Genomic DNA, 24,564 nt, shown 5'->3' with positions numbered 1-24,564 from the left:
CCTGACCCTAAAGTTACTATTAGTAACCAAAGAAACAAAATATGGAATAAATTTAAGTATTTATTTGATTATATAGCATGTATACATCTAAATCTAGATGAAATTAATTGATTGCTAGAACTGTTGAAATATGTGATAACCTATCTACGTTTTTTGTTTTGTTATGTTATGAATGCACTGATTTTATATACATAATATATTGAACGTGCATAAGTTTGCTATCTTAACTTGCAGAGCAAGTTTTTAGAGATTACTAATAAAGCAAAATAAAGAAACAATGGTTGGAAACTAACTAAAGAGAGAAGCAATCTGGAATTAAGGAGAAACTTACTAACAGTGAGGACAATTAACCAGTGGAACAGCTTGCCTTCAGAAATTGTGGACGCTCTATCACTGGAGGTTTTTAAGAAGAGACTGGACAGTCACTTGTCTGAGATTGTATAGGTTCTTCTGCATGAGGGGGCTGGACTAGAAGACCTCCAAGGTCCCTTCCAGCTCTATTCTATTCTAAAGCTACCTGTGAAAACTAAAGCTTAAACCATTGGAATGTTTCTTTCAAACGTAGGATGAACATTAATTATTAGTTTACTTAAACAACAAAATGTTTGCACTGTAATTTTTATAATTTATTTATTTTAATTGTAAAGAATTGCCTATGGCAAAGATAAATGGGAAACTACCAGGATCAGATAGCAACTGCAGCAGGTCTCAATGATTACAGAGTTCTCTCAAGTTTACTGGGAGATGTTAAGGGCTGAATATGGCATATTGCTTTTAAAAAATTGTCTACATTTTTGAAAACGTATGTTTGTAAGTCCATCTCTCTCCAACTTCAACAGTAAATCTATAGGCAATGTACAAGAAACTAAAGAACAAAAATTCAGAAATCCTTACACTCCTCCAGACAAGAATTCTGATCATCCAGGCCCAAACACTTTGTAGGGGAGATGAGTGGCATAAAAAATTAATAAATAAAAAATAAAATAAAATAAACCCTACACATAAATCCTTTGATTTGGATAATTTTTCTGTACTTTTCAACAATTTTTACTTAAAATGTGTAATACAACTTCATTAAATTCTGATTAAAATACCACATTTCAAAGTAGTATCTGATCCATCAATTTAAACTTTCAGACAGCAGAACTGTAATAATACATAATTGCCTAATTGGATCACTACTGAATACCCCATGATACACATACATGAGATTCATTTCTAATAAAGTTCCGAAGATCTCCATGTTTCATATAGGGAAGCACCACCAAAGGAGAACCTTCATTAGGCAAGCAAATTCCAAGTAGTGACAAGACATTGGGATGAGTGAAATCCTTCATTATAATTCCTTCTTTTAAGAATTGAGCTACTTCATCCAAATCTGTAATTCCTGAAAAATGTAGCAACAAATTTTTAATAAATATACATATCATTTCTATTATACTTTAAACACATTTTGAATGAAAGGAGCATATATAACTCCTTAGTATTACTCCTTTATAATCCCAATGAAGTTGTAATAAAACACATTGAAATTTAGATAAGTATTCTCGAAATTATATCCAGGTATTTGCAGGGCTAGATGCTGCATATCTATAAGCAAATGAGCTGGAACAGTGTTATCTGGAATGTATTTAACGAATTTTAGCACACATAGTTCCAGAACTCCTTTCTCTTCCTTTTTCACATATTAGTAACAATATATAGAAATGCTCCATCTGTCGAACTAGAAGAATGTTATTAATAGTTTGTGTCAATTAAGTCCTGCTGTTTTCCAACTGTCTTACTCATAAAAATTGAACATAAGCTAGTCCAATGGTAAAATGAAACCACATTCCCCCCCCTTTCTTTTAATCTTTTATTTATTATGTGGACGGAAAATATGAGCATTCTTCCATATGGACATTGTAAAATGTATGGAATAAAATTTCTGCAAGCTACACAAAGACACTTAACTTGATAAAAATAATCATCATAATATAGTTTAGTCAGTGAAAATATAATGACTCAGAATAAAATATTGTAAAACTCACTGTTCAAGGATTTCACAGCACAATGAATTTTCTTGCCATCAGTATCCAATAAAGTTCCATGATAAACACATCCAAAATGCCCTACAAAGAGAGAATATTATCACAAGTCAAATTTCTACTGGTTTTTCTGGAGCTGTCTTTATATTTTGAGTGTGATCAATTGCTGAGGGAAAGAAGTTTGTCCTGGATTCTTTCAGAAATCATTCTGAGCTGCTTAGAACAATGCAGTGACACTGCCAAAAAATGATAAAACAATGGTAAAACAATCATTTTCCCAACTGATAGCTCTGATATTTCAAAAGTTCTGCTGGACAGAAAAATACTAAATCTAAAACTACTAAACCCATCACCCGGCCCTTGGCGCATCTTCCTTTGGACGTTTACAATACCAGACTTTCCTAACCTTAGAAGTACAATTCTTGAAGTTTTTCTGTGTGCAAATAAGTAGTTTCTGATGCTGGATATACTGTCTGATGCATTGAATGGTTTTTTGGGAAGTCCCCAATGGAATTTATTTTCAGATAAAATTGCATAAGATTGAATGATTCAGCATTCCAACGTAAGCAGGGATAAAGCCAAATTTTTGAAATTAAATGTGTAAATTTAAAATACATTTGAGACACCTACCTCTTCCTATTACTTCACTGAAGTGAACAATCATATTATCAGCACCAATAACAACATGCTCAACTTCTTTGACCAGATCTGGATTTAAGGCATTGATGTCAATGTGAACATTAGTCTGTAACAATGGACTAGCTAAATCGGAGTCTCCAGTAGACAGAATGGGAGATAGGTCCACATGAGGATATTGGGTTGGCCTGCAAGATCCATTCTGAGATAAAGTTGGAAACTGGTCTATAAGAAAATGTGAACATCATTGTCAATAGCAAATTCTGCCACAGAAAGACCCGATTTTATCTGTTTAGTTTAAAATTTATTTTTCACCTTATTACATAATGTAACACATGATTGCTAAAACAGTAACAGTAATCCTAACAGCAACCATCTTATCTGCAACTTGAGAGACACAGCAGCTATACCCTTGAGAGAGAACTTTTCATGATGATGCTACAGGAAAATTTGACTAACAGGATTCATTTAAAATGGTGGCGCTAAGCCTGGAAACAGAATCAGAAGCCTTTATAGATCAAGAGAATATGGCTTGCAAAAGCAAACTGTTATATACTATAATTTGTCTTTCATTTGTTGGGGTAATATCTTCTTCATACCATTTATATAAAACTAGTTTCAAACACTAATTGACATCCAACTCTCATAAACATACTGTCCTACTGCCTTAATTGGAATTGCCATGGTGCAAACCACATTTTCTTTTGTAGAATTTCCCAACGATTTTGTATTTTAAACCAAGCTCAAAATTGTAACAAAAATCATCTGAATTTGTAGTAATCTTAGGGGAACAGACATTACGCATTGGTGAAGAGAAGAAAGAAATAACAAAGGATATTGGTTATTTTCAAATTATTATTTAATGAACAGTTTAAAATCTGCTTACTACTTTCCAAATTACTACAATACTTTCCAAATTACTACAACTATATAGAGGTAAATATTCAAAAAGGAAATTGACTTTTATTATTCATTTCCTGAATTTTTATTATTTAACATTTTTAAGTACAGTAAATGCATTTACTATTTTCGTTTAAGAACCATAATGTGCAGGGTTGATCAGACATCAGTCTTCATGAATTTGCATAGACAAGTTAGCAGAATAAAAATGTGTCTAAACGAAACACTACCATTCTCGTTACTCTGAATCCAAGGAAATGGATAATGACAAAGCCTAGGAAATGTATGGTCTCTTTCCCTTTCTCAGCAAACAATGAAGAATCTTTAAATGAGACCTTGTCCTGCCAGAGCTGATGTAGATACTTTATTACTGCAGACACAATGCACCAGGAAGTGCTCTAGCATAATAGTATGCCAATTGTTGAATTTGTATTTATTTAACTTATTGTATTGTTCATTTATTTAATTTACTAACATTGGTATGCCACTTCTTCTTACAATTCAAAGGTAATAACTTTTGATATCCAAAACCTAAATCATTACTGCTTCATTTTTTAGATTAGCATTCTCCAATCTAGGCCCCTGAATTCCCAATTCTCAACTCCTTCAGCTCACAGTACGTGGTTCTTCAATTTTAAGAATTATGGAAGTTGCAATTAATATATCTGGAACATACCTGCATCTGAGAAGACTGTTCTCAATGTTATTGACTGAATTCTATTTATGCTTATTTTGCTGCACCTGGTGTGTGTGTGTGTGTGTGTGTGTGTGTGTGTGTACAGACATAATTGTAGTCCAAAGAGTGGTCTATTATAATTCTGTCAGGAAATGCTTAGTTCGTATGAAGTATAGTTCACCAAACAATGTGAACATTTCTTACAAGGATATAAAAGCATTCTTACCTATGTTGAGATTTTCTTTATACTTGTAAACAGAAAGTATTCTTTTCTTAGCCATCTGTGCTCAAATAAGACCAGGATATGCGACTCATATATTAATCTTATTTTTTACTTAAACAGGGTATAGACTAGCAGTTCCAGACTTGAGAGAAAGGCCACTTTTATACATATACTGAACGGTTTATAGTATGCCTAAATGATTGATCTGCCTGATCTGATGCATGAATAGCACTGTGCATAGCACTTTAACAAGTTCACTTGTGAAGCACCTTCTTGAAGCATTGAGTCAACTGCTTCCTATGCAGTGCTCAGTCCAAGTACCTTAAGGATTTTTATACTTTGTCACTGCATGTTTGTGCATTGATAGCCACTTTATCTGGCAAGTAGAACATTTGGAAAAATCAATGAAGCAGCCCTGCCAAGACTCTGGAAGAGGTTGCAGCCTCAATGTTTTGAATGCTTTACACCCTGAAATAAGCATTATCAGGTTTAGCACATATACTTATGATCTTAAGTCAGGTATCTCAATTTACAACAGATATTTTTCTTTGATTGGCTTTTGCTTTATTGAACCTGACATGTTGTTTCATGTATTCAACAGCACTAGTTTTAAGTGTTATTCTTTTTCCATACATTTAAGAAAAATGGTGTTCTGAAGCAGCTTTAAGATGGATAATGTCCTAGAATTACTTGGAATTTTTTAAAGACATCCTGCAAGTACATGGACAGTTCACATTGCTGCCACTCTACAAATTAGGATGCTGATACTGAGATTTGTATGATCATGATCATAAAAGAGGAGTCCAAAATTTCACAAATTGCAAAAGTCTCTGAGTACAAGTATAGTGGATGGTCACAAGCTCACCACTGACTCCATGCATTTCTGAAGGCCAGTGTGTGAGAGAAAGCTACATGAGTAAGTTATAATACTCTTTGTATAAACTTCTTACTAGGTTATGAAGATATATTATTTGAAGCCATTCACAGAGAATGGATATAAAAAAGAGAACATTTGGTGAACTTGGGAAAAAAAGATAAGGAAAGGGCCCATTGAACAAATTAAAATTTCAACTGTGATAGCATCAATATACTAGCAAGCAAAAGAAAAAAAGAAACAAGGAGAGGGCCACAGATTCAGGCTGTATGATGATGGAAATCTGCTAAATAACTAGTTGTAAACATTACATCTGAATTACATAAAACCTGCAGAAAAATGTTGTTTGAGGTAGCATTCTCATAGAAATTACAGCAAGAATTGGTTCACTATTCTTGTCATCAGCATCTTGATATTGTGGCATATTAAAATCCTTAAAAGGGGAAAATCATAATATTGATGAAGACAAACAGGAGGATTGTTGGTTTTATAACAGATTCAGCATATTACTGACTTTCAGAAATATGCAACAGTGGGTTGCTTAGTGCTCTTTGAGTTTGATTGTTTTCTTTTATCGCTATCAGTGTTATGTATGGTAACAAAAATCACATTACCTAATACAACAAACCTTTCTAAGACAAATGAAAAGGTACCGATATATATCTCATTATAGAAACCACATAGTAGCTTAGCATTTGGCAATCCTTTTGTATTTATTAATGAGAAAAATGGTAATATTGTACCTTCCAAAAAAGTTGATCTATAGTCTACAGATTCACTTGACACTAATTCAGTTGTAGGGCTTACACTCCTTGCACTCACAAGCCTGTCCAAATGAGGAGTGTGTACTCTGCCATCATAGCGAACAATCTCTCCACCTAAATCTTATCATAGAAGAAAGAATGTCAATATTATAAAAAACATGTTTCCATTATCATTATTCTTAATGGAACTAATGGAATTATTATTATCTTTTATTCACTAAACATGAAACTCAGTCAACGGAACATATAAAAATGTATCACAATTATTTCAAGACCTAGAGTCTTTAATAGACCTGTCCTCCATGAATTTATAGTTATTTAGGTTAAGGAGCATCACATTATGTAGCAATGAATTCCACAGATGGATTATTTACACAGACTGATGTCTACTTGTATTACTCATACATTATGATTATATTAACAAATGCTTCCTCTTGTTTTAAATTGCCTTCCAATCAGCTTCATTGGATGCTTCCTTTTTGTAGTGTTTTTTTTGGGGGGGGTGCAGGGAACCATCTCTACTACTATTCATGACTTGCTGTGTCATTCATGGTTGTATGGACCAACCCTATCTTCCCTCTGTAATCTTTTTTTCTAAGATAAAAAGTTCCTAAAGGGTTAGGGGTTTGATCTGTCTAGTTACTTGGATTGCCCTTTTCTATCCTTTTTCTTCATCCTACACTTATTGTACTAAAATAGAATTGCTTCTACTATTAATTTGACCATTGAAGAATTCCTACAGGATCAGCTACTTTTGGTTTTTACTATTTTATTTTTTATTATCTGCAAACATGGCCAAGAAACTGTTTACACCCAACTTAAGGTCACAAAAGTTAAATCGTCTGAACATAAATCCTTCAGCAACTGTACTTCTTTCTACCCTCCATTCTGAATAGTGCTCACTTATTCCTACTTTTTATTTTTTTGGTTTTTTAACCAATTAATAATCTATAAAAGCATGAGTCAATTTATCCAAAGGTTACTAAATTTATTAAAGAGCTTTTGTTAAAGGCTTTTATTGATCCAAGAATACAGCGCTGACACCACCATCCACATGCCTATCTGTATTAGCAGTTCCAATTCCCTCCCTGAGAAAGTCAGTATAGGCTCAGGTAATCTGTCCTGTATCTTTTGTAGGGGAGACAGATCAGTGGTGGGTTGCTGCCGGTTGTAACAACCGGTTTGTCCGGAATAAAAAATGTGAGTGTGTGCGTCTTCCACCCATGCACACGGCATCGAAAAACTGGAGATTATATAGGATGTGATAGCGCCAGGGCAGGTGGGCAGGGCCAGCCACTGGTCGGAACCACTCAGCCCACCACTGAGACAGATACAAAGTAGTATTGAGCACATTTTTTTCTGAAAATCTTTCTGTTTGTTAGGGAAGAGTTTTCATTTGCTAAAGAGAGCCTTATTATTTATAGTTTCTTCAACATTGTTAAAAAGCGAGGATTTGGTTAACCCTCTTACATCATGGAATATATGTTAGCTGAGCAAGAATTACTGCAGAAACTAAAAAGATATTTTATTGAAATACAGTAAAAAGTATTAATGATCATCACCTTTGATTTGCTTTCTCTTTTTTCTCCAAAAGAGAAATCCAAATGCTAGCAGCAAGAGAAAAAATGTTGTTGCCACAATGCCTGCAATGAGTCCTGTGAAATTTGAGTCTGGTTGAATCATTACTTTCCCAATAACTGTTGATGAAATTTCTTTTTTCCACTGAAAGAGAGATAGATTTAAAAACTCTAAAATGTATTAATACATACAATAACACATTTTATCATACACCCACTACAAATTCTACTTGCTCTTTATTTCTGCTATCAGTAGCTCTTATTCTGATCCAGGAAAAATGTTTAATTAGTAAGGAAGCAAAAATGATGATGAGGATGAGGATGAGGAAGAGTATTTGTATCTGCCTTTGTCTGCTGGCTCAATGATTCCCTGCTTAGCAAAGAATAATGCAGCATGCAATAAATTCGTTGAGTAATGGAGCTTATTCAAGATGTTTTGCTCAATTCTGGAGATAAGAAAAAAATTGTCTAAATATTTATTCAGTTATCTGTGTAACTTTTCATATTGATTTGCTTTATAGGTAGCTTACCAAATTAACAATGTGATCATTTCTGTAAGAAGTCACTGATTAATTTTAAACTATGCCATGCTCTATGCTTCACAATAGCTTATAACATTCCTTATGATTACAATAGTAGACATTTTCTGGTATCCTCAAATTATTTGTTCTGTTGTTAGTAAAATATGCTATCAGATTTATACAGTAATTACTGAAATGTAGTGAATTGTTATCAAGTTCCTGTCAATTATATGAAGAAATATTTTCCATTCTGAATTATTTTTACTAGTAACTTGTAACTCTTCCAAAGACATTCCAATAATATCTTTGATGTCAGCAATCTACCTGATCCATCATCTTCTTTTTTACTTCTCTAAACCTTGCCAAATACTTTCCACCATCTGCTTGCATTCATATATATAGTCCAAGGTGTTCGTACTATCTCCATAGCCACAATTCAAAGGCATCTATCTTCTCGTGCTCTTGCTTTCTCAATGCCAGTTTCTGCAGACATACTTTTATCACAAAAAGCCATTGCTTTGAACTATTCTGGGCTTGGTTAGAGGTGCGCAGTATTAGCATCTGAAGTGGGAAAGATGCTTCCTATCTAAAGTATGTACTTCTTGTTGTATCCTGTTGGCAGAACCTTACAGAAGATACACAATCCTAGAAAAATATATGTTGGAGTTAAGGGGGCAGTAACATGACATAATCAAATCATCTTGTGGGCGCACCGACCCTCTGGAATGGGTTACCCATGGAGCTTCGGACGGCCCCCAACCTCCGCTCTTTCCGCCGAGAGCTGAAGACATGGCTTTTCCAACAAATTTGCTGATCTGGTGGGTGGTTTTTAATTAGATGGATTTTAAATTGATATAGTTATTTTTATTGCTTTCATTGTCTTAACTTTTGTAAGCCGCCCTGAGTCCCTCGGTGGCATATAAGTACAATAAAATAAATAAATAAATCTTGTAAACAGAGGTTCTTCCAGAATTTTGCCATTCTGATAATCCAAGAAAAATATTATACCATTCCTAGTATTCCATTTAATGTTTTTTGCAATTTTCCATAGAATTCATTCTATCATTGTGTCCTTTTAGACAAGTTCAAACTGCCAGACCAGATTGATTTACACCCTAAATACTGAAAATGCTGGCTGATGTGATCTCAGAACCATTGAACAAAATCTTTCAGAGCTCCTGGAGCAGGAGGGAACTGCCAGAGAATTAGAAAAGAACTGATTTCATTCCAATATTCAGGAAGGGAAAAAAGTGGATCCAGGAAACTCGAGATTAATCAACCTAACATCATTACCTGGGAAAATTCTGGAAAAGATAATCTACAGGAGATTTGTGAGCACTTAGAAATGAACAAAACAACCACTAGAAGCCAGCATGGTTTGTTAAAAGCAAAACATGTCAGACAAACTTTACTGCCTTCTTTGATAAAGTGACTAAATTAGTGGATCAGCGAAATGCTGTGGATATACTTTACTTGGACTTCAGTAAGGCATTTGATAAAGTAAACCACAGGCTACATTTTGGTAAGATAGAACAATATGGGATGGACAGGAGCATCACCAGATGGATTCATAGTTGACTGACCAACCATACTCAGCATGTAGTCTTAATGGAACTATATCTACATAGAAGGAAGCATGCCATGGGGTATCTCAAGGTTCTGTCTTGAGCCTAGTACTCTTCAACATCTTGATAAATGATCTAGATGAGGGGATAGAAGGGGAACTCATCAACTGGGAAGAATTGCCAACACTTTGAGAAATGGACGCAAGACTCAGAAAGATCTTGATAGACTTCAGCATTGGGCCCTATCCAACAAGATGCAGTTCAGTGGGAAAAAAAGTAAGGTCCTGAACTTAGGCAGGAAAAAAAACAGATGTACAGATACAAAATAGGTGCTACCTGGTTCAATAGTAGTAATTTTGAGAGGGATCTAGGCAGGGGTGAAATGCTCCCGGTTCAGGCGATCTAGTTGCGATGGAGGCAGGTAGTTCGGAGAACCAGTAGCAAAAATCCCTGCCCACCCACCTGTGCCCACCCAATCACCCGGTCCCCACTTGCCAGCTTGCTGCTTCTTTTATGCTCACTCGCTTTTCTTGCCTTGCTTAAGCTGCTGCAATCAATTGCATCAGCTAGCAACTCAATCTGCCTGCCTGCAATCAATCCAATCGGTGAGCAACTCAATCTGTCTGCCTTGTGCCTTCAATTTGGTAAGTAACTGGGTTGTTTTGGGTGGGGTGGGGGAGCTTTAAAAAAATAGTTAATTGGGTTTTTTTTAGGAGTTTTATTATTTGTTTTAGACATAGCAATTTAAAGTTAAGAAGTTTTAAATTTAGCTGCTTTTATCTAAAAATATAAATAAAATAATAAAATAAAATAAAATAATTGTGCAGCTTTCTGAGATTTGATGTTTCTGTAGTGTTTCACTCTAACTACACAAACACACAAAATCTCACAAAGCTGTATGTGGCATTTTGTGTGGAAAAAGTGTGAAAGTTGGTTTTTGAGCTTTTTGTGGCTGTGTGAGGTTCCTGCTTTTGCAGGGGCTATTTTGGATGAAGTGCAGATACTTTTACAATTTTTTTTTTTTTGCTTTAATTTATATGCCGCCCTTCTCCGGAGACTCAAGGCGGCTTACAATGCATTAAGCAATAGCCTTCATACTTTTGTATATTTATACAAAGTCAGCTTATTGCCCCCACAATCTGGGTCCTCATTTCGCCTACCTTTGAAAGGATGGAAGGCTGAGTCAACCTTGAGCCTGGTGAGATTTGAACTTGCAGTAATTGCAAGCAGCAGTTGTTAATGTGTCTGGCTTGCTTTGTTGGATCTCCTGGGCGACCGTGGGGCGTTATTTGGCCCCTTGGTCGTCCCAGAGGCCTCCATGAGGATTTATGGAGGCTGGGCGAGGCTGGACGAGGCAAGCAGCATGGTCCCAAGGAAGATCCGGGAGGGGTTGGGGAGAGCTGGACTATGACTGAGGGGTTTTCCCCCCTATGGCATTTGTTGCCTCTGCTCTCCTTTTTCACCCCCATCCCCCTGAATGTGGTGATGCCATGCCGTGTATGCCTGCTGAACAATCATCTCCGGGTCTAGATGCCATCTTGACCTCCCCGGAGGTAATGACGGTTATGATCTCCGCTGTCTGAGCCTGTCTGGACTATGTGGACTGACCTGACCCCATTGTTCCCCTCCGTTGAATGGAGGTTTACATCTGGGGATTCAAGTCTTGGTGGAGTGGGTCTATAGCTGCTGTCTCAACTCCGGCTTTTTGGACGATCGTGGTTGACCAGCCGTGAGAGGAGGGCTGGGTCACCCTCTGCCGGACCGAAACAGCATTTTACTCCCGCCATTGCCGTGAGAGGGCACTGAGGTCTCACATGCTCCATTGGAACTCTATTGAAGCCTGGCATTTCACTCCTTCTGACTGTGATAACATCAAATTGGCCCCTGGTTATTGGCCATGGACTATCACCTCCCTTTGATCTTTGATGTACTCGGTGAATGACCTTCGTGCCCTGCGAGACTCCCCCCTCTCGCAGGTCTGGCCCTCTTCGTTATCGAGGGCCTATCTTGATGATGGGCGTTGGAGCCCCGAGAGATGGCATGCGGCTAAGAAGAGTTTGAGGGGTTTTTTAAGTGGGTTTTTTAGTGAGTTTTTAACAAAAATTTTAAGGGGTTCGGGGGGGATTAGGGTGGGTTCTGGGGGAAATCCACCGGGTTCAAGACCAGCCTTAGCGAAGGGCTGCGACATTAGGGACGTAGAACCGGAGGTCGGGGAGGGGGTTGGAGTTCGATTTGAAGAGGGCTGTTCCATCAGCACAGTGAGTGGGAGGGGCAGATATGGCGGAAGCTGGGGACCATATCATGTGCGGGGAATGCGCACTCGCTATCTTAGAGCGATTGCGCATTCCGGTCCCCAATGCTTTTCTTGTTCCCCAGGTTGTTCAGATTCTCAGGGCCAGAGCCTCCGGCTGATGTTGTGCAACGGCAGGTCCGTTGTTAATAAAGCCCCCCTCATTCACGATCTTATTCAGGAGGGGGAGGCGGACCTGGCGGGCATTACGGAGACCTGGTTGGGCCAGGAGGGGGGAGTCCCCCTCGTGGATATATGCCCACCAGGCTTCCGTGCATTTCATCAGCCGAGGGCTCAGGGCAGGGGCGGGGGGTGGCGGTTATTATAAAGGAAGGTCTGGATCCAAGGGAGACCACTGTTTCACAGATAGCCGGATGTGAGTCCCTCTTTGTGAAGTGGGGTCGTGGAGTACAGATGGGCCTGTTGGTCACGTACCTGGCTCCCTGCCACGTGGCAACGGCCCTGCCCGAGCTCCTTAACGTTATAGCCGAGGTGGCGGTGGGCACCCCCAGACTTGCCATCATGGGGGATTTCAACCTGCCATCTATCGGTGAAACGTCTGAGGTGGCTCGAGAGTTCATGGCTTCCATGACGGCCATGGACCTTACTCAGTTAATTCATGACCCCACTCACACAGGAGGACACACTCTGGACTTAGTTTTTGTCTCTGGTCAGTGGTTGAGTGGCCTTGATATAGGGGATATAGCCATCGAACCCTTGTCATGGTCTGACCACTTGCTCCTTCGACTGGACTTTCTAACCGCTGCACCCTGCCGCAGGGAGGCGGGACCGACCAGGTGGTTCCGCCCCAGGCGCCTGATGGACCCTGATAGGTTCCAGATGGAGCTTGGGCCATTTCCTGAGATTCTGGCTCATGACTCGGCTGAAGACCTGGTGGCCGCCTGGGATAGTGCGGTTGCCGGGGCCTTGGACCGAGTCGTGCCTTTGCGGCCTCTGACCCGGCACCAAACTCACCTAGCTCCTTGGTTTTCCGAGGAGCTTAGGGAGATGAAGCGCCGGAAAAGACGCCTGGAGAGTAGTTGGAGGACCAGCCGCTCCGAACCTGACCGAACACTGGTGAGGTCTCATATTAAGACCTACCTAGTGGTGATAAAAGCGGCGAAAACTAGCTATTTTGCCGCTCTTATCGCGTCATCAGATAATCGCCCGGCCGCCCTGTTTAGGGTGACCCGCTCCCTCCTCCATCTGGAAGTGCGGGATGACCCCTTGCAGGGTCGAGCTGAGGATTTTGTGCAATATCTGTATGACAAAATTGCTCAGATTCGGGAAGGGCTGGCCTCTGACTGGGTATGTCCAGACGGGATGACTGAGGCAGGTCTTGAGAGTGTTATCTGGGGGGAGTTCGATCCTGTGGCTCCCGAGGACATGGACAGGGTCCTGGGACGGCTGAACGCGACCACATGTTTATTGGACCCGTGTCCCTCCTGGTTGGTACTGGCTTCCCGGGAGGTGACACGAGGCTGGCTCCAGAAGATTGTTAACGCTTCTTTGAGTGAGGGGGTCCTGCCGGCCGCTTTGAAAGAAGCGGTGGTGAGGCCCCTCCTCAAGAAGCCTTCTCTGGATCCGGCTGTTTTGGCTAACTATCGTCCAGTCTCCAACCTTCGCTTCATTGCGAAGGTTGTTGAGAGTGTGGTGGCGCAACAGCTTCCCCGGTACCTGGATGAAGCTGTCTATCTAGACCCGCTCCAGTCCGGCTTCCGGCCTGGGCACAGCACGGAAACGGCATTGGTCGCATTGGTGGATGATCTCTGGAGGGCCCGGGATAGGGGTTGCTCCTCTATCCTGGTCCTGTTAGACCTCTCAGCGGCTTTTGATACCATCGACCATGGTATCATGTTGCACCGGTTGGCGGGGTTGGGGGTGGGAGGCACCGTTTTGCGGTGGTTCTCCTCCTACCTCTCTGACCGGTCGCAATCTGTGTTGACAGGGGGGCAGCGGTCGACCCCGAGGCACCTTGCTTGTGGGGTGCCACAAGGGTCGGTCCTCTCGCCCCTTCTGTTCAACATTTATGTAAAGCCGCTGGGTGAGATCATCCGTGGCTTCGGGGTGGAGTTCCATCAGTACGCTGATGACACCCAGCTGTACATCTCCACCCCAGGCCACCCCAATGATGCCCTTAAAGTGATGTCCCAGTGCCTGGAGGCCGTGCGGGCCTGGATGGGGAGAAACAGGCTCCAACTCAACCCCCCCAAGACCGAGTGGCTGTGGCTTCCGGCGTCCCGATATAGCCAGCTGACGCCATCGCTGGCTATTGGGGGCGAATCACTCGCCCCCACGGAGAGGGCTCGTAACTTGGGCGTCCTCCTGGACGCACGGCTGTCGTTAGAAGATCATTTGGCGGCCGTGGCCAGGGGGGCTTTTTATCAGGTCCGCCTGATACGCCAGTTGCGCCCCTTTCCAGATCGGGACTCCCTACGCACAGTCACTCAGGCACTCGTCACTTCCCGCCTGGACTACTGCAACGCTCTCTACATGGGGCTCCCCCTGGGGTGCACCCGGAGGCTCCAGCTGGTCCAGAACGCGGCCGCGTGGGGGATTTTGGGGGTGACGAGGCGCTCCCACGTGACACCTCTCCTGCGCGAGCTGCACTGGCTCCCGGTGGTCTTCCGGGTGCGCTTCAAGGTGTTGGTGACCACCTTTAAAGCGCTCCATGGCTTAGGGCCGGGGTACTTACGAGACCGCCTTCTGCCACCAATAGCCTCCCACCGGCCAGTACGCTCCCACAGAGTGGGCCTCCTCAGGGTGCCGTCCGCCAGACAATGTCGGCTGGCGACCCCCAGGGGGAGAGCCTTCTCTGTGGCGGCGCCCGCCCTCTGGAACAACCTCCCCCCAGAGCTACGTACAATAACAGACCTCCGGATTTTTCGTCGGGCCCTAAAAACCCATTTATTTCAACTAGCTGGGCTGGCTTGAGTCAAATTTTAAATGGATTTTAAATTGGAATGTTTTAATTACGGCCAAAATTATTTAATTATTTTAAACAGTTTTTAGATTTTGTATGTTTTGTATGTATGTTTTTACTTTGGCTGTTCACCGCCCTGAGTCCTACATTGGAGAAGGGCGGTATAGAAATTTAAACAAATAAAATTAAACAAATAAATAAAGTTAATAACAGTGCTTTAGTCCACTGTACTACAGGCTCTTTTAATTGTGTGTGAGTCAGTTGTGTTGTGTTGTGTACTGTGTGTGTAAAGTGTGAAAGTTGGTTTTTGAGCTTTTTATGCCTCTGTGAGGTTCCTGCTTTTGCAGGGGCCATTTTGGATGAAGTGCTTTTACATTGTGTGTGTGTCAGTTGTGTTATGTTGTGTTGTGTGTGTGTAAAATGTGGAAGTTGGTTTTTGGTACCTCTTATTGTTTTGTGTACTTTGTTTATTATTTTTATTATTTATTATTATTGGCCATGCCCACCCAGTCACCATGCCCACCAAGCCACGGCCACTGGGTCACCTGACCACCAAGCCATGCCCACCAATTAAGCCACGCCCACAGAACTGGTAGGGAAAATTTTTAGATTTCAGTCCTGGATCTAGGTATCCTAGTAGACCATTACTTAAGTATGAGCCAGCAGTGTACTGGAGTTGCCAAAAAAGCCAATGCAGTCCTAGACTGGATCAATAGAGGAATAGCATCAAAAACACAAGAAAGAGAGTACTGTTCTACACTGCACTAGTGAGGCCACACTTGGAACTATGTGTCCAGTTTTGGTTACCACGACACAAAAAACAAAAACAAAAACACAGAGCTGCTAGAAAGGGTGTAGAGAAGAGCAACAAAGATGATTAGGGATGATAAGGTGTGTCAAACTGGATTTCTTTGAAGGCCAGATCACATTGTGTAGTTCTCCTCCGCGGGCCGGGGGGGGGATGGGATGGATGCCTCCTGCAGCACCCTGCTGGCCAAAACGCCCCATTTTGGCCGCAAAGTGCTGCAGGAGGCTGTCGAGGCCGAAAACAGGATGCAGGAGGGACTCATGCCCCCCCCCATTCCCCATTTTGGCCGGCAGAGTGTTGCAGAAGGCCGTCCAGGCCAAAAATGGGGGCAGGGCCCTCATGTGGCTACCCTGCACCCTGTTTTGGCCAGCAAGAGGCCACCCAGACTGAAAACAGGGCACGGGGGGGCGAGTGTGCCCCCTGTGCCCCTTTTTAGCTGCCAAAGGCACAGTGGGCTGGTCCTTTGCTCTTTCCAGGCCGGACCCATGGGCCAGATTTAAGCACCCCGCAGGCCAGAGCCGGCCCATGGGCCTTGAGTTTGACACCCCGATCTAGAGGCTGAATTGTATGGTGAATGGTTAAGGAACTAGATATGCCTAGGCTAACAAAGAGAAGAACTAGAAGTAACATAAGAACTGTCTTCCAGTGTTTTTGGCTGTCACAGGCATAAGAGGATTGACGTATTCTCCAAAGCACCTGAGGGCAAGACAAAAAAAGATCCAAGCTGGAACTAAGGAGAAATTTCCTGAAAGTTAGAATAATTAATCAATGGAACAGATTGCCACCCAGAGTTAGGGATGCTCCATCACTGTAAGTCTTCAAAAAAAGACTGGACTGCAATTTGCCCAGGATGCAATAATTGGGCAAGGGGTTGGACTAGAAGACCTCCAAGGTCCCTTTCAGACCTATAATTCTGTGATTCCTGATAGGTACACATCTTTGTACTGATTCTTCCTGGATATCCACTATTTTTATCAGTTGAGATCCTATTGTTTACTAAGTTATAGTCAAGCTCATATAGTACTTAGTATATTTTATTGAATATTACTCCCACTCTATTCCATTGTACAGACATGCCATGAATAATCTATAATAATATGAAATTAATTGTTCCATTCCAATTCATCTATCTTCACTTATTCCTAAGGTATTCAGTTTGGCATGCTTCATATTGACTTAGATCCATATATCTAATATTTCAAATACACACACACTCACTCATCCTTGTAAATCACCTCTTTCAATATTGGAAGACTCGTCTTTCAATATTCGCAATGTAAATGTAACCATGATCTAAACAAGGAGGGTGCTTAGCTAATAAAAGCAAATTTTTAATCATGAAAATATTTGCAGAATCAAACTGTATATTTCTACATTTCTTTTTGAAATATGTATAGACAGAGAAAGAATTATGGAAATAATAAGGATTATTAAAAGCCAAAGCTCAAACTTTATCCACAATTTAAAATGCCAAGTTATGGTTGCAAATTTGATTCTGAGCTGCAGACAGATTTCCAATTCATATCTTTAGCTGATGTTGTCATAGGGGAAATATTTTCCTATAAGATTGCATTAATAGTTAAGTAAAATATTTATGAAAGCGTATATATATTTATGAATTGCTAAAAATACTTAAAAAAAGAAAAAATATAATTAATAATAACAGCTATAATTATATATTTGAAAAAGAAATGCAGAAATACAGTATGAACCAAATGATTGGTTCAAACCAGGTAAGAATGTAAAAACTAAGTACTTCCCATTTTAAATGTTGCTGCTACTCACTTAATACATAAATCAAAGACAGAATGAACATATAAAACCAACTAGAAATGCAGAGCAGTAGGTATTGTTAGTAAAAATGGTGACATTTAAAGCTGAATCATATATGTAAAGATAAATATCCTACCACTATATTTAATTCATGGTTGGTTTTGAGCAGCTCCTTAGGAATGGTACAAGAAACAGACTGCAACTTCAAAGTGATGTTCTCACAACTCTTGTTTCCAATTTTTAATACTTCGCCTTTAACAGCTTCAGAGTCAATGTTACTTCCCTTAAAAAAAGTTACATTAATTAGTAAAGAGAGAAGTAGTAAAACAAAAGGCAGAATGAACCTTGTATTTATGCTTTCCATAGTTAAAAAAATGCCATAAGAAATGCCATTTCTCAGTGGCCATTACAATAGATTAAACAAGGTTATTTGGTCTCCAAAAATTAGCAAATGATTCAAGCAGAAAAACTTCACATTTCAAATAATTACAGAAAGACATTAAATTTACCTTCCTAAAATTCCCCAATAATTATTCATTACTCAAATCAAAGTTACAAAGGAGCTTAAGGATGTCTCAATAAGTTAAAAAATTGTTGCCTGTCACTGTGATTGAATGAAGTTCAATCAGTATAAAAATAAATTATTTACAGACATACAGATAGTCCTCAAGTGACGATAATTGAGCCCAAAATTTATGTTGCTAAATGAGAAATTTGTTAAGTGAGTTTTACCCCATTTTACAACTTTTCTTGCCACATTTATTAAGTAAATCTGGCTTTCCCATTGACTTCGCTTGTCAGAAAGCCACAAAAGGTGATCACATGACCCTGGGACACAGCCAACGGTCATAAATATGAATCAGTTCTCAAGTATCCAAATGTAAATCACATGACCAGAGGGATGCTACAACAGTCATAAGTGTGAAAAATGGTCATAAATCACTTTTTTCAGTGCTGTTGTAACTTCGAATGGACACTAAATGAACTGTTGTAAGTCGAGGACTACCTGTACTAAGTCAGGGGTGTCAAACTCAATTTCATTGAGGGCGCAACAGCAATATGGTTGCCCTCAAAGAGCCAGTTGCATGTAAGACTAGGACGACTCACAGAGGCCAGGTGGATGTGGCTGGTGGTAACAGCCAGGTTGCTGCAACTAGGTGGGCGTGGCTGGGTTGGGGTGGCTGGCTTGACGGAAGGAAGGAAAGGGCCTTCCCCCCAAACCCAGTCATGATTGGCAGTTTGCAAGCTCAGATTATGACGACCCGGTGCGAGGCACTGAAGCAACACAGCCAGAGAACAGTTCTAACTCCCCTTATTGCTCCAACTTTCCCCCAAACATCCCCACGTTTATTGCAAGTCCTGGAGCAAAGCTCTCACACACACCTCTGACAGCCTCTGGCTGCGAATAGTTCAGCAAGCAAAGTTAGCAAGCAGCAACCAAGACTGTCCAGTGAGACAGGCAAATAGGGCAAGGCATACAAGACAATGCACAACAAAATCCAGACGTCAGCAACAGCACATGAGGCTCCATGGATTCAACACTTGTTCCTGACAAACATCCCACCCAACAGCTTCTCTTTAAATCTCATTCCCCAAATGAAGAAGTGCCTTGTGAAGAAGGGCAGGGTGCCCTCATCCTCGGGTTGCCCTGTGCTGATCCCTCCTCCTGTCCATTCTTCATGCTGGGGAATCAGGGGGGAGGTAATTGCTCCTCTGCCTGCCCTGCCCTCCCCCCTCGGCTTGTTCTCCTGCGTCCCCTCTCCCTTGCCAACGACCCTTCCCAGGCCCGAGGGGCCCAGGACTGCCTCATCTCCCTCTGGTCGTTCCTCCATTGGCCCTAGCTCTGCCTCATCTTCCTCCTCAGATTCAGGCTCCGATGGGGCCATGACACAGATGTGGATAAAAGTCTCCAAGCTTGGAATGGAGTGCCTTTGGCACAGCATGCCGAAGGAGACATTCTTCTCCCAATCCCAGATATCATTGGCATTTCCCAGTCCGGTGCTCCCTCCCAGCAAAGCAGGAAGCAGAGGACAAAGTTGCTGCATGTGGAAGCGCGGAGGAGAAAGTTTGCAGGAAGCAGTTGCCTCTGAGTCCAACTTCTGCTTTAACAGATCTCTAAAGAGCAAGAGGAGGAGGCATGGGATCAGTGCTCCCTGGTCCTGCACAAGGAAAGCTGGCCCTTCTCGAAAGGGAATCCCCATTTCCAACCATGTGTTGTAAGGATGCTGGCTTGTTGTGGCAGCCTTCCCTCACGCAGCTCCCACACCACCCCCTCCTCCTCTCCAGACATCTGTCAAGGCAGAAGTTGGACTCGGAGAAAACTGCTTCCAGCAAACTTTCTCCTCCAAGCTTCCACATGCAGCAGTGTCCATCCTCCACCTCCTGTGGGGGGACCAGGCAAGGCTGGTCGGAAGTTTCCAGTGGAGGAAGGTGAGACCAGGGCGAACGCCAAAGCCTCATTCACTAGAACCTCACCATACCTCTCAGGCCATGTGGGGGACCCTCAGATGGTGGCACAGGCTGCCCGGAGCCCTGGGCAGCAGAGGGCAAGCCCCCAGCCCAGCCCTCAAGCTCTCAGGGCATCGGGACCCTGCAGCCCAGCCAGGCCATGCTTCCCCGAGGGGGCATCCAGCCACGCTTACCTTCTCAAGGCTGTTGCTGCTTCTGTGCTCACTTTCCTTGGCCAAGTTGCTCACGGTGGGCAAAGTGAGAGGTCAGAGGAGGCCCACTCCCTCTCTATGTGAGGAGATCCAGCTTTGTAAGCAAAGTACCCTCAGTGATAAGATGGGAGACCACCAGGAGAGCCCAGGAGGATGGGACAAGGGGATGGCAAAAGGGCAGCAGGGCTGCTAGCAGGGTGGATTTGATTTAAATCGAGTTGATTTAAATCACAATTTAAATCATGATTTAAATCACTAGTAAAAAGGCTTGATTTAAATCAACTTGATTTAAATCATAATTTTTAAAGAGCAACTGTCATCTCTGCTACTCCTTTGACCCATTGTTGACTCACCGATAGTCCCAGTGTTGCAGAATATACAGCTTCATGCTTCATAACTAAGCTCCATTTCATGCTGAATAAACTAAATTATTTATGTACCTTAAATAGAAAACTATCTTACGATAGATTTTTACCCCAAAAGTTTTTTATTAAAATAAATTCTATAAAAATCAAAAAAATCCAATTTAAATCAAAAAAATCCGATTTAAATAAAAAAATCTGATTTTTTTGATTTTTTAAAAAAAATCATTGATTTTTATCCACCCTGGCTGCTAATGGCCAAGTGATAAGGCAGGACTTCCCTCAGACTGTCCTTCCCTCATTCCAATCTCCCTCCCTCCCTCCTTCCATCGTCCCCCTCCTTCCTTCCCTGCCTCCTTCCTTCTCATTCCCATCTCCTTCCTCCCTCTCTCCATGCCCAGGAAGGGATGATGGGAAGGGGAGAGTGTGGCAATACTGTTGGTGGCCATGGCTTTCCCGCACAGGGGCAGGAGGCAGGGTAGGGTGACCACGGAGGCAGTGGAGGTGCTGGTAGTGGGCGTGGTACTGCTGCTGGAGCTCTACTACACACTGATCTACAACAACTTCATGGCGGGCCCCCAGGCTGCAATGCGGTCACCGTGCAGGGAAAGACGGTCCCGTCTTGCCCCGCAGGCTGTCCACATTTCAGCAGCCCGCAAGCACTTCCCTTTCACTGAGGATGGCTCCCGCTCCTGCATGACAAAGCGCTTTCCTTTCACCAGGGATGCCAGCTCCCACACAAATATTTAATGTTTGGTAATTGATTGTTTGAGAGTTACAGTTATTTTGCAAGTTTCTGGAAATCTTATGCATATTTTTAGATTTCCATTCTTGCGTGAACGAGATCCTGGCTGCAATGATGATGTGGAGAGCGAGATACCAATTAGATTTGTTTAAATTCTCTGGTTTCATGCCTAGTAAAAACGTTTCCGGGTTCAAATCTATTCTACATCCTATGATTTCTAAAATCCATTTTTGAATTCTAGCCCAATATTCTTTTGCTCGGGGACAGGTCCACCAACTATGAAAGTAAGTTCCCATAGTATTATATTACTCTCTGCAATTCTATCCATATTATTATATTTTTTTCTGTATTTTTTAATAATTTTCAATAAAAATTTAAAAGAAAAAAAAAAAGAAAAAAAAAAAGAAATCTTATGCATATATAATTATGTTTTAGGGAACTACACATAGGATACATACAGATTTGCTGAAAGATAACATCTACAATCACGTTTTGGGAGGGAAATTCCTGGAGGTAAGGAAGCTGCTGGATCTGAGACCAGCATGTATTTACAATGGTGGCAATGGCCCAGTGTGATATGATTGCCATTTGCAAGCTGGCTTATGACAAGCAAAGTCAATGCAGGAAACTGGATTAGTTTAATGACTGCATTATTCAAAAAGGTTGTAAAACTGGGCACAACTCATTTAACAACCACCTTGTTTTTTGTTCCAATTGTGGCCATAAGACAAGAACTATCTGTATAAATTGGTGATGATTTGACAGAGATTGCAATTTAGAAAAACTCTTTAAAGGGCTATACAAAGGAACTTCAATTTGCTACATGTTTCAGAGCCAACGTTATTGGTACATTCCATATCTTTACCAAAAAGCAAAAAAGTGTGTGACCTACAACTTTTCCATTCCAAATTAATGAAATAAAATCTAGAGGAAAGGTTATCTCTCAACATCCAAAGAAATTAATGGCATAGGTGGAGGACAGAGGGGAGACTCAAGAATTGGCTTGATGAGTTAATGGACTGGAATGATTAGGGGTACATCCCTTTCAACTAGGATTTTTTTTTTGCAGTTTTTGAAGTTTCTATATGAAATAATACTCATTTGGCAGGCACAAGAAGGAGATGGTGAATGCTGCTTCCCACTGAAATGTCTGTAACAAAACTATTCAATCAGGTTCTCAATTTCTCCTATGAGTTTTAGTTGCTCCATGTTACATGTTTTCAGAAGATGCTTTTAAACCTCTTTTAAATTATTTTAACATTGACTGATATTTACAAATAAGTTTTAAAGTATCTGAATAAATGTATAGGCACACATATGTAACTATTTAAGTAGTTTTTCTTGAACTACTTTTAATTTGCATATATTTATTTACTGGAAGCAAAATATGTCCCATTAGTTACTGCAAATAAAAGCTTCTCTGTTCTGGCACTAATTAAAAAACAGTTCAAAAACTCTTTTGGTAAGAACTTTCTGAACACTGAATTAAGCGATCACTTAATTTTGTGCTGTGTTTGCTTAATGACAACATAACTAAGCATGATCATGAAGCGTGTAAACTTGAGTATTTGTACTTGTTTGAAAATTCATTTCTGCCAATTGGAGCTCTGGAACATATGTTTGAAAATCAATGCACAGCTACGGGCACAGATATCTTACAATATCCCAACATTTTTTGAGCTTTCTCAATTCTTACCTGAAATTCCTCTTGTTCTTGAGATTTACTGATGACATTTCCATCATCTGGAGCCAAGAATCAAATTTCATAAAATACTTGAACAACTTCCACCCTACCTTCAATTTTCAACTTAATCCACTGAGTGCATTTGTTTGATGGTTTTATGTTAAATTACACAATGGACACAAAAACACTACATTATATAACAAACTCACAAATAATCATGGATATATATTTCTAGCAGAACATATTATTAAGTTTATTGTGTATAGCCAGAGTTTGTGCTACAATTCCATTTGTTTTGACCCATTTGAGATCCTGCTAAATACCTGTGCGCTTTTCAGGAAGATTATCTACTCCAAATACGTGACAAGTTTCAAAAACAGAATTAAATCAGAAAACTGAACTTCTCATCCAATGAGATCAATAGACTTATCACCACAGCCAAATCAATTCCATGGGAGAACCTATTAAAAAAAGGGCCACAGAAACCAAACAACATAATATCACTGGCTGTCACTTTCAACTCACAGTTTAAGCCATTCAAACATATTACTAATAAGCTATAAATTACTGTACAAATATGCTGCAGTGTCTCAGGCACCGGGTACAAGGCTATTTGCATATGGACAAACTACTCAGCCTGAACAAGTTCTCACAAGCAACCAGAAACAAAAGGAAGAGAATGTTAACATGGCAACCAGATCTTGCAATAAGTCCAGATGTTCAGATTTACAAAAACAACTTCTTCACAGACTTCAGTAACTTTACACACAAGATTAGGGGTCCCTTCACCTGCTCTTCCGCTAATGTGATATATGCTATTACCAGCCAACAGTGCCCCTCTGGATTTGATATCAGATAGAAAAGAAGGACAAAGTAATCTCTAAGGATTTTAACCTCCCAGAACACTCCACTACAAATCTTAAAGGCTCTTCCGGAAACTTCACCAGCACAAATGAGCAAGAGATTGCTGAAATCACATGCATCAAAGGATTTCAGATATGAGCCATGGTGGTGCAGTGGTTAGAGTGCAGCACTGCAGGCTACTTCTGCTGACTGCCCGCTGCCTGTAATTTGGCAGTTCAAATCTCACCAGGCTCAAGGTTGACTCATTCTTCCATCCTTCTAAGGTGGGTAAAAGGAGGACCCAAATAGGGGGAAATATGCTGACTCTGTAAACCACTTAGAGAGGGTTGTAAAGCATTGTAAAGTGGTATATAAGTATAAGTGCTATTGCTATTTCAGGCAATCTTCAGGTATGCATTTTTAACATGTTATAAGTGTTAAATGATAAGGTACATGAAACCTGCATATGTGTAACCATCTTGTTATCCTCATTTTCCTCCACTTCATCCCAATTTAAATCCTACATTAAATTATTCACTCCAAATATTTGATGCAGTAAGCTCAGAAAATTTTATAGCTTTTGATACAATTTGTATACAAATTGTATCTTCTCTTTTATGTACACCAAGAGTGTATGCACCAAGACAAATTCCTTGTGTGTCCAATCACACTTGGCCAATAAAGACTTCTCTTCTCTTCTCATTCTCTCTTCT

At 40.9% G+C, this 24,564-nt stretch overlaps 1 protein-coding gene across 5 annotated transcripts in view; it reads right to left on the bottom strand.

The window, feature by feature from the left end:
- MET (MET proto-oncogene, receptor tyrosine kinase) overlaps positions 1–24,564 on the bottom strand; it is a 146,927-nt gene that overhangs the window by 10,632 nt on the left and 111,731 nt on the right. For 3 of the 5 annotated variants that reach the window (XM_034431027.3, XM_087874184.1, XM_034431026.3), the window contains 6 exons: positions 17,694–17,840; positions 7,663–7,822; positions 6,080–6,220; positions 2,658–2,888; positions 2,031–2,111; positions 1,206–1,387 (listed from right to left, as the gene is read on the bottom strand). In XM_034431027.3, the coding sequence (XP_034286918.1) occupies positions 1,206–1,387; positions 2,031–2,111; positions 2,658–2,888; positions 6,080–6,220; positions 7,663–7,822; positions 17,694–17,840 (942 nt within the window). The remainder of the gene's footprint in view (positions 1–1,205; positions 1,388–2,030; positions 2,112–2,657; positions 2,889–6,079; positions 6,221–7,662; positions 7,823–17,693; positions 17,841–24,564) is intronic. The other 2 variants (XM_087874185.1, XM_034431029.3) reach the window with 1 other exon arrangement.

This window comes from Pantherophis guttatus, chromosome 7 (assembly GCF_059756535.1).
Source record: "Pantherophis guttatus breed Tessera chromosome 7, ASM5975653v1, whole genome shotgun sequence".
Taxonomy (NCBI): Eukaryota; Metazoa; Chordata; class Lepidosauria; order Squamata; family Colubridae; genus Pantherophis; species Pantherophis guttatus.
Note: the sequence above shows the minus strand (reverse complement) of the source record. Positions and strands in the feature narration are given on the sequence as shown.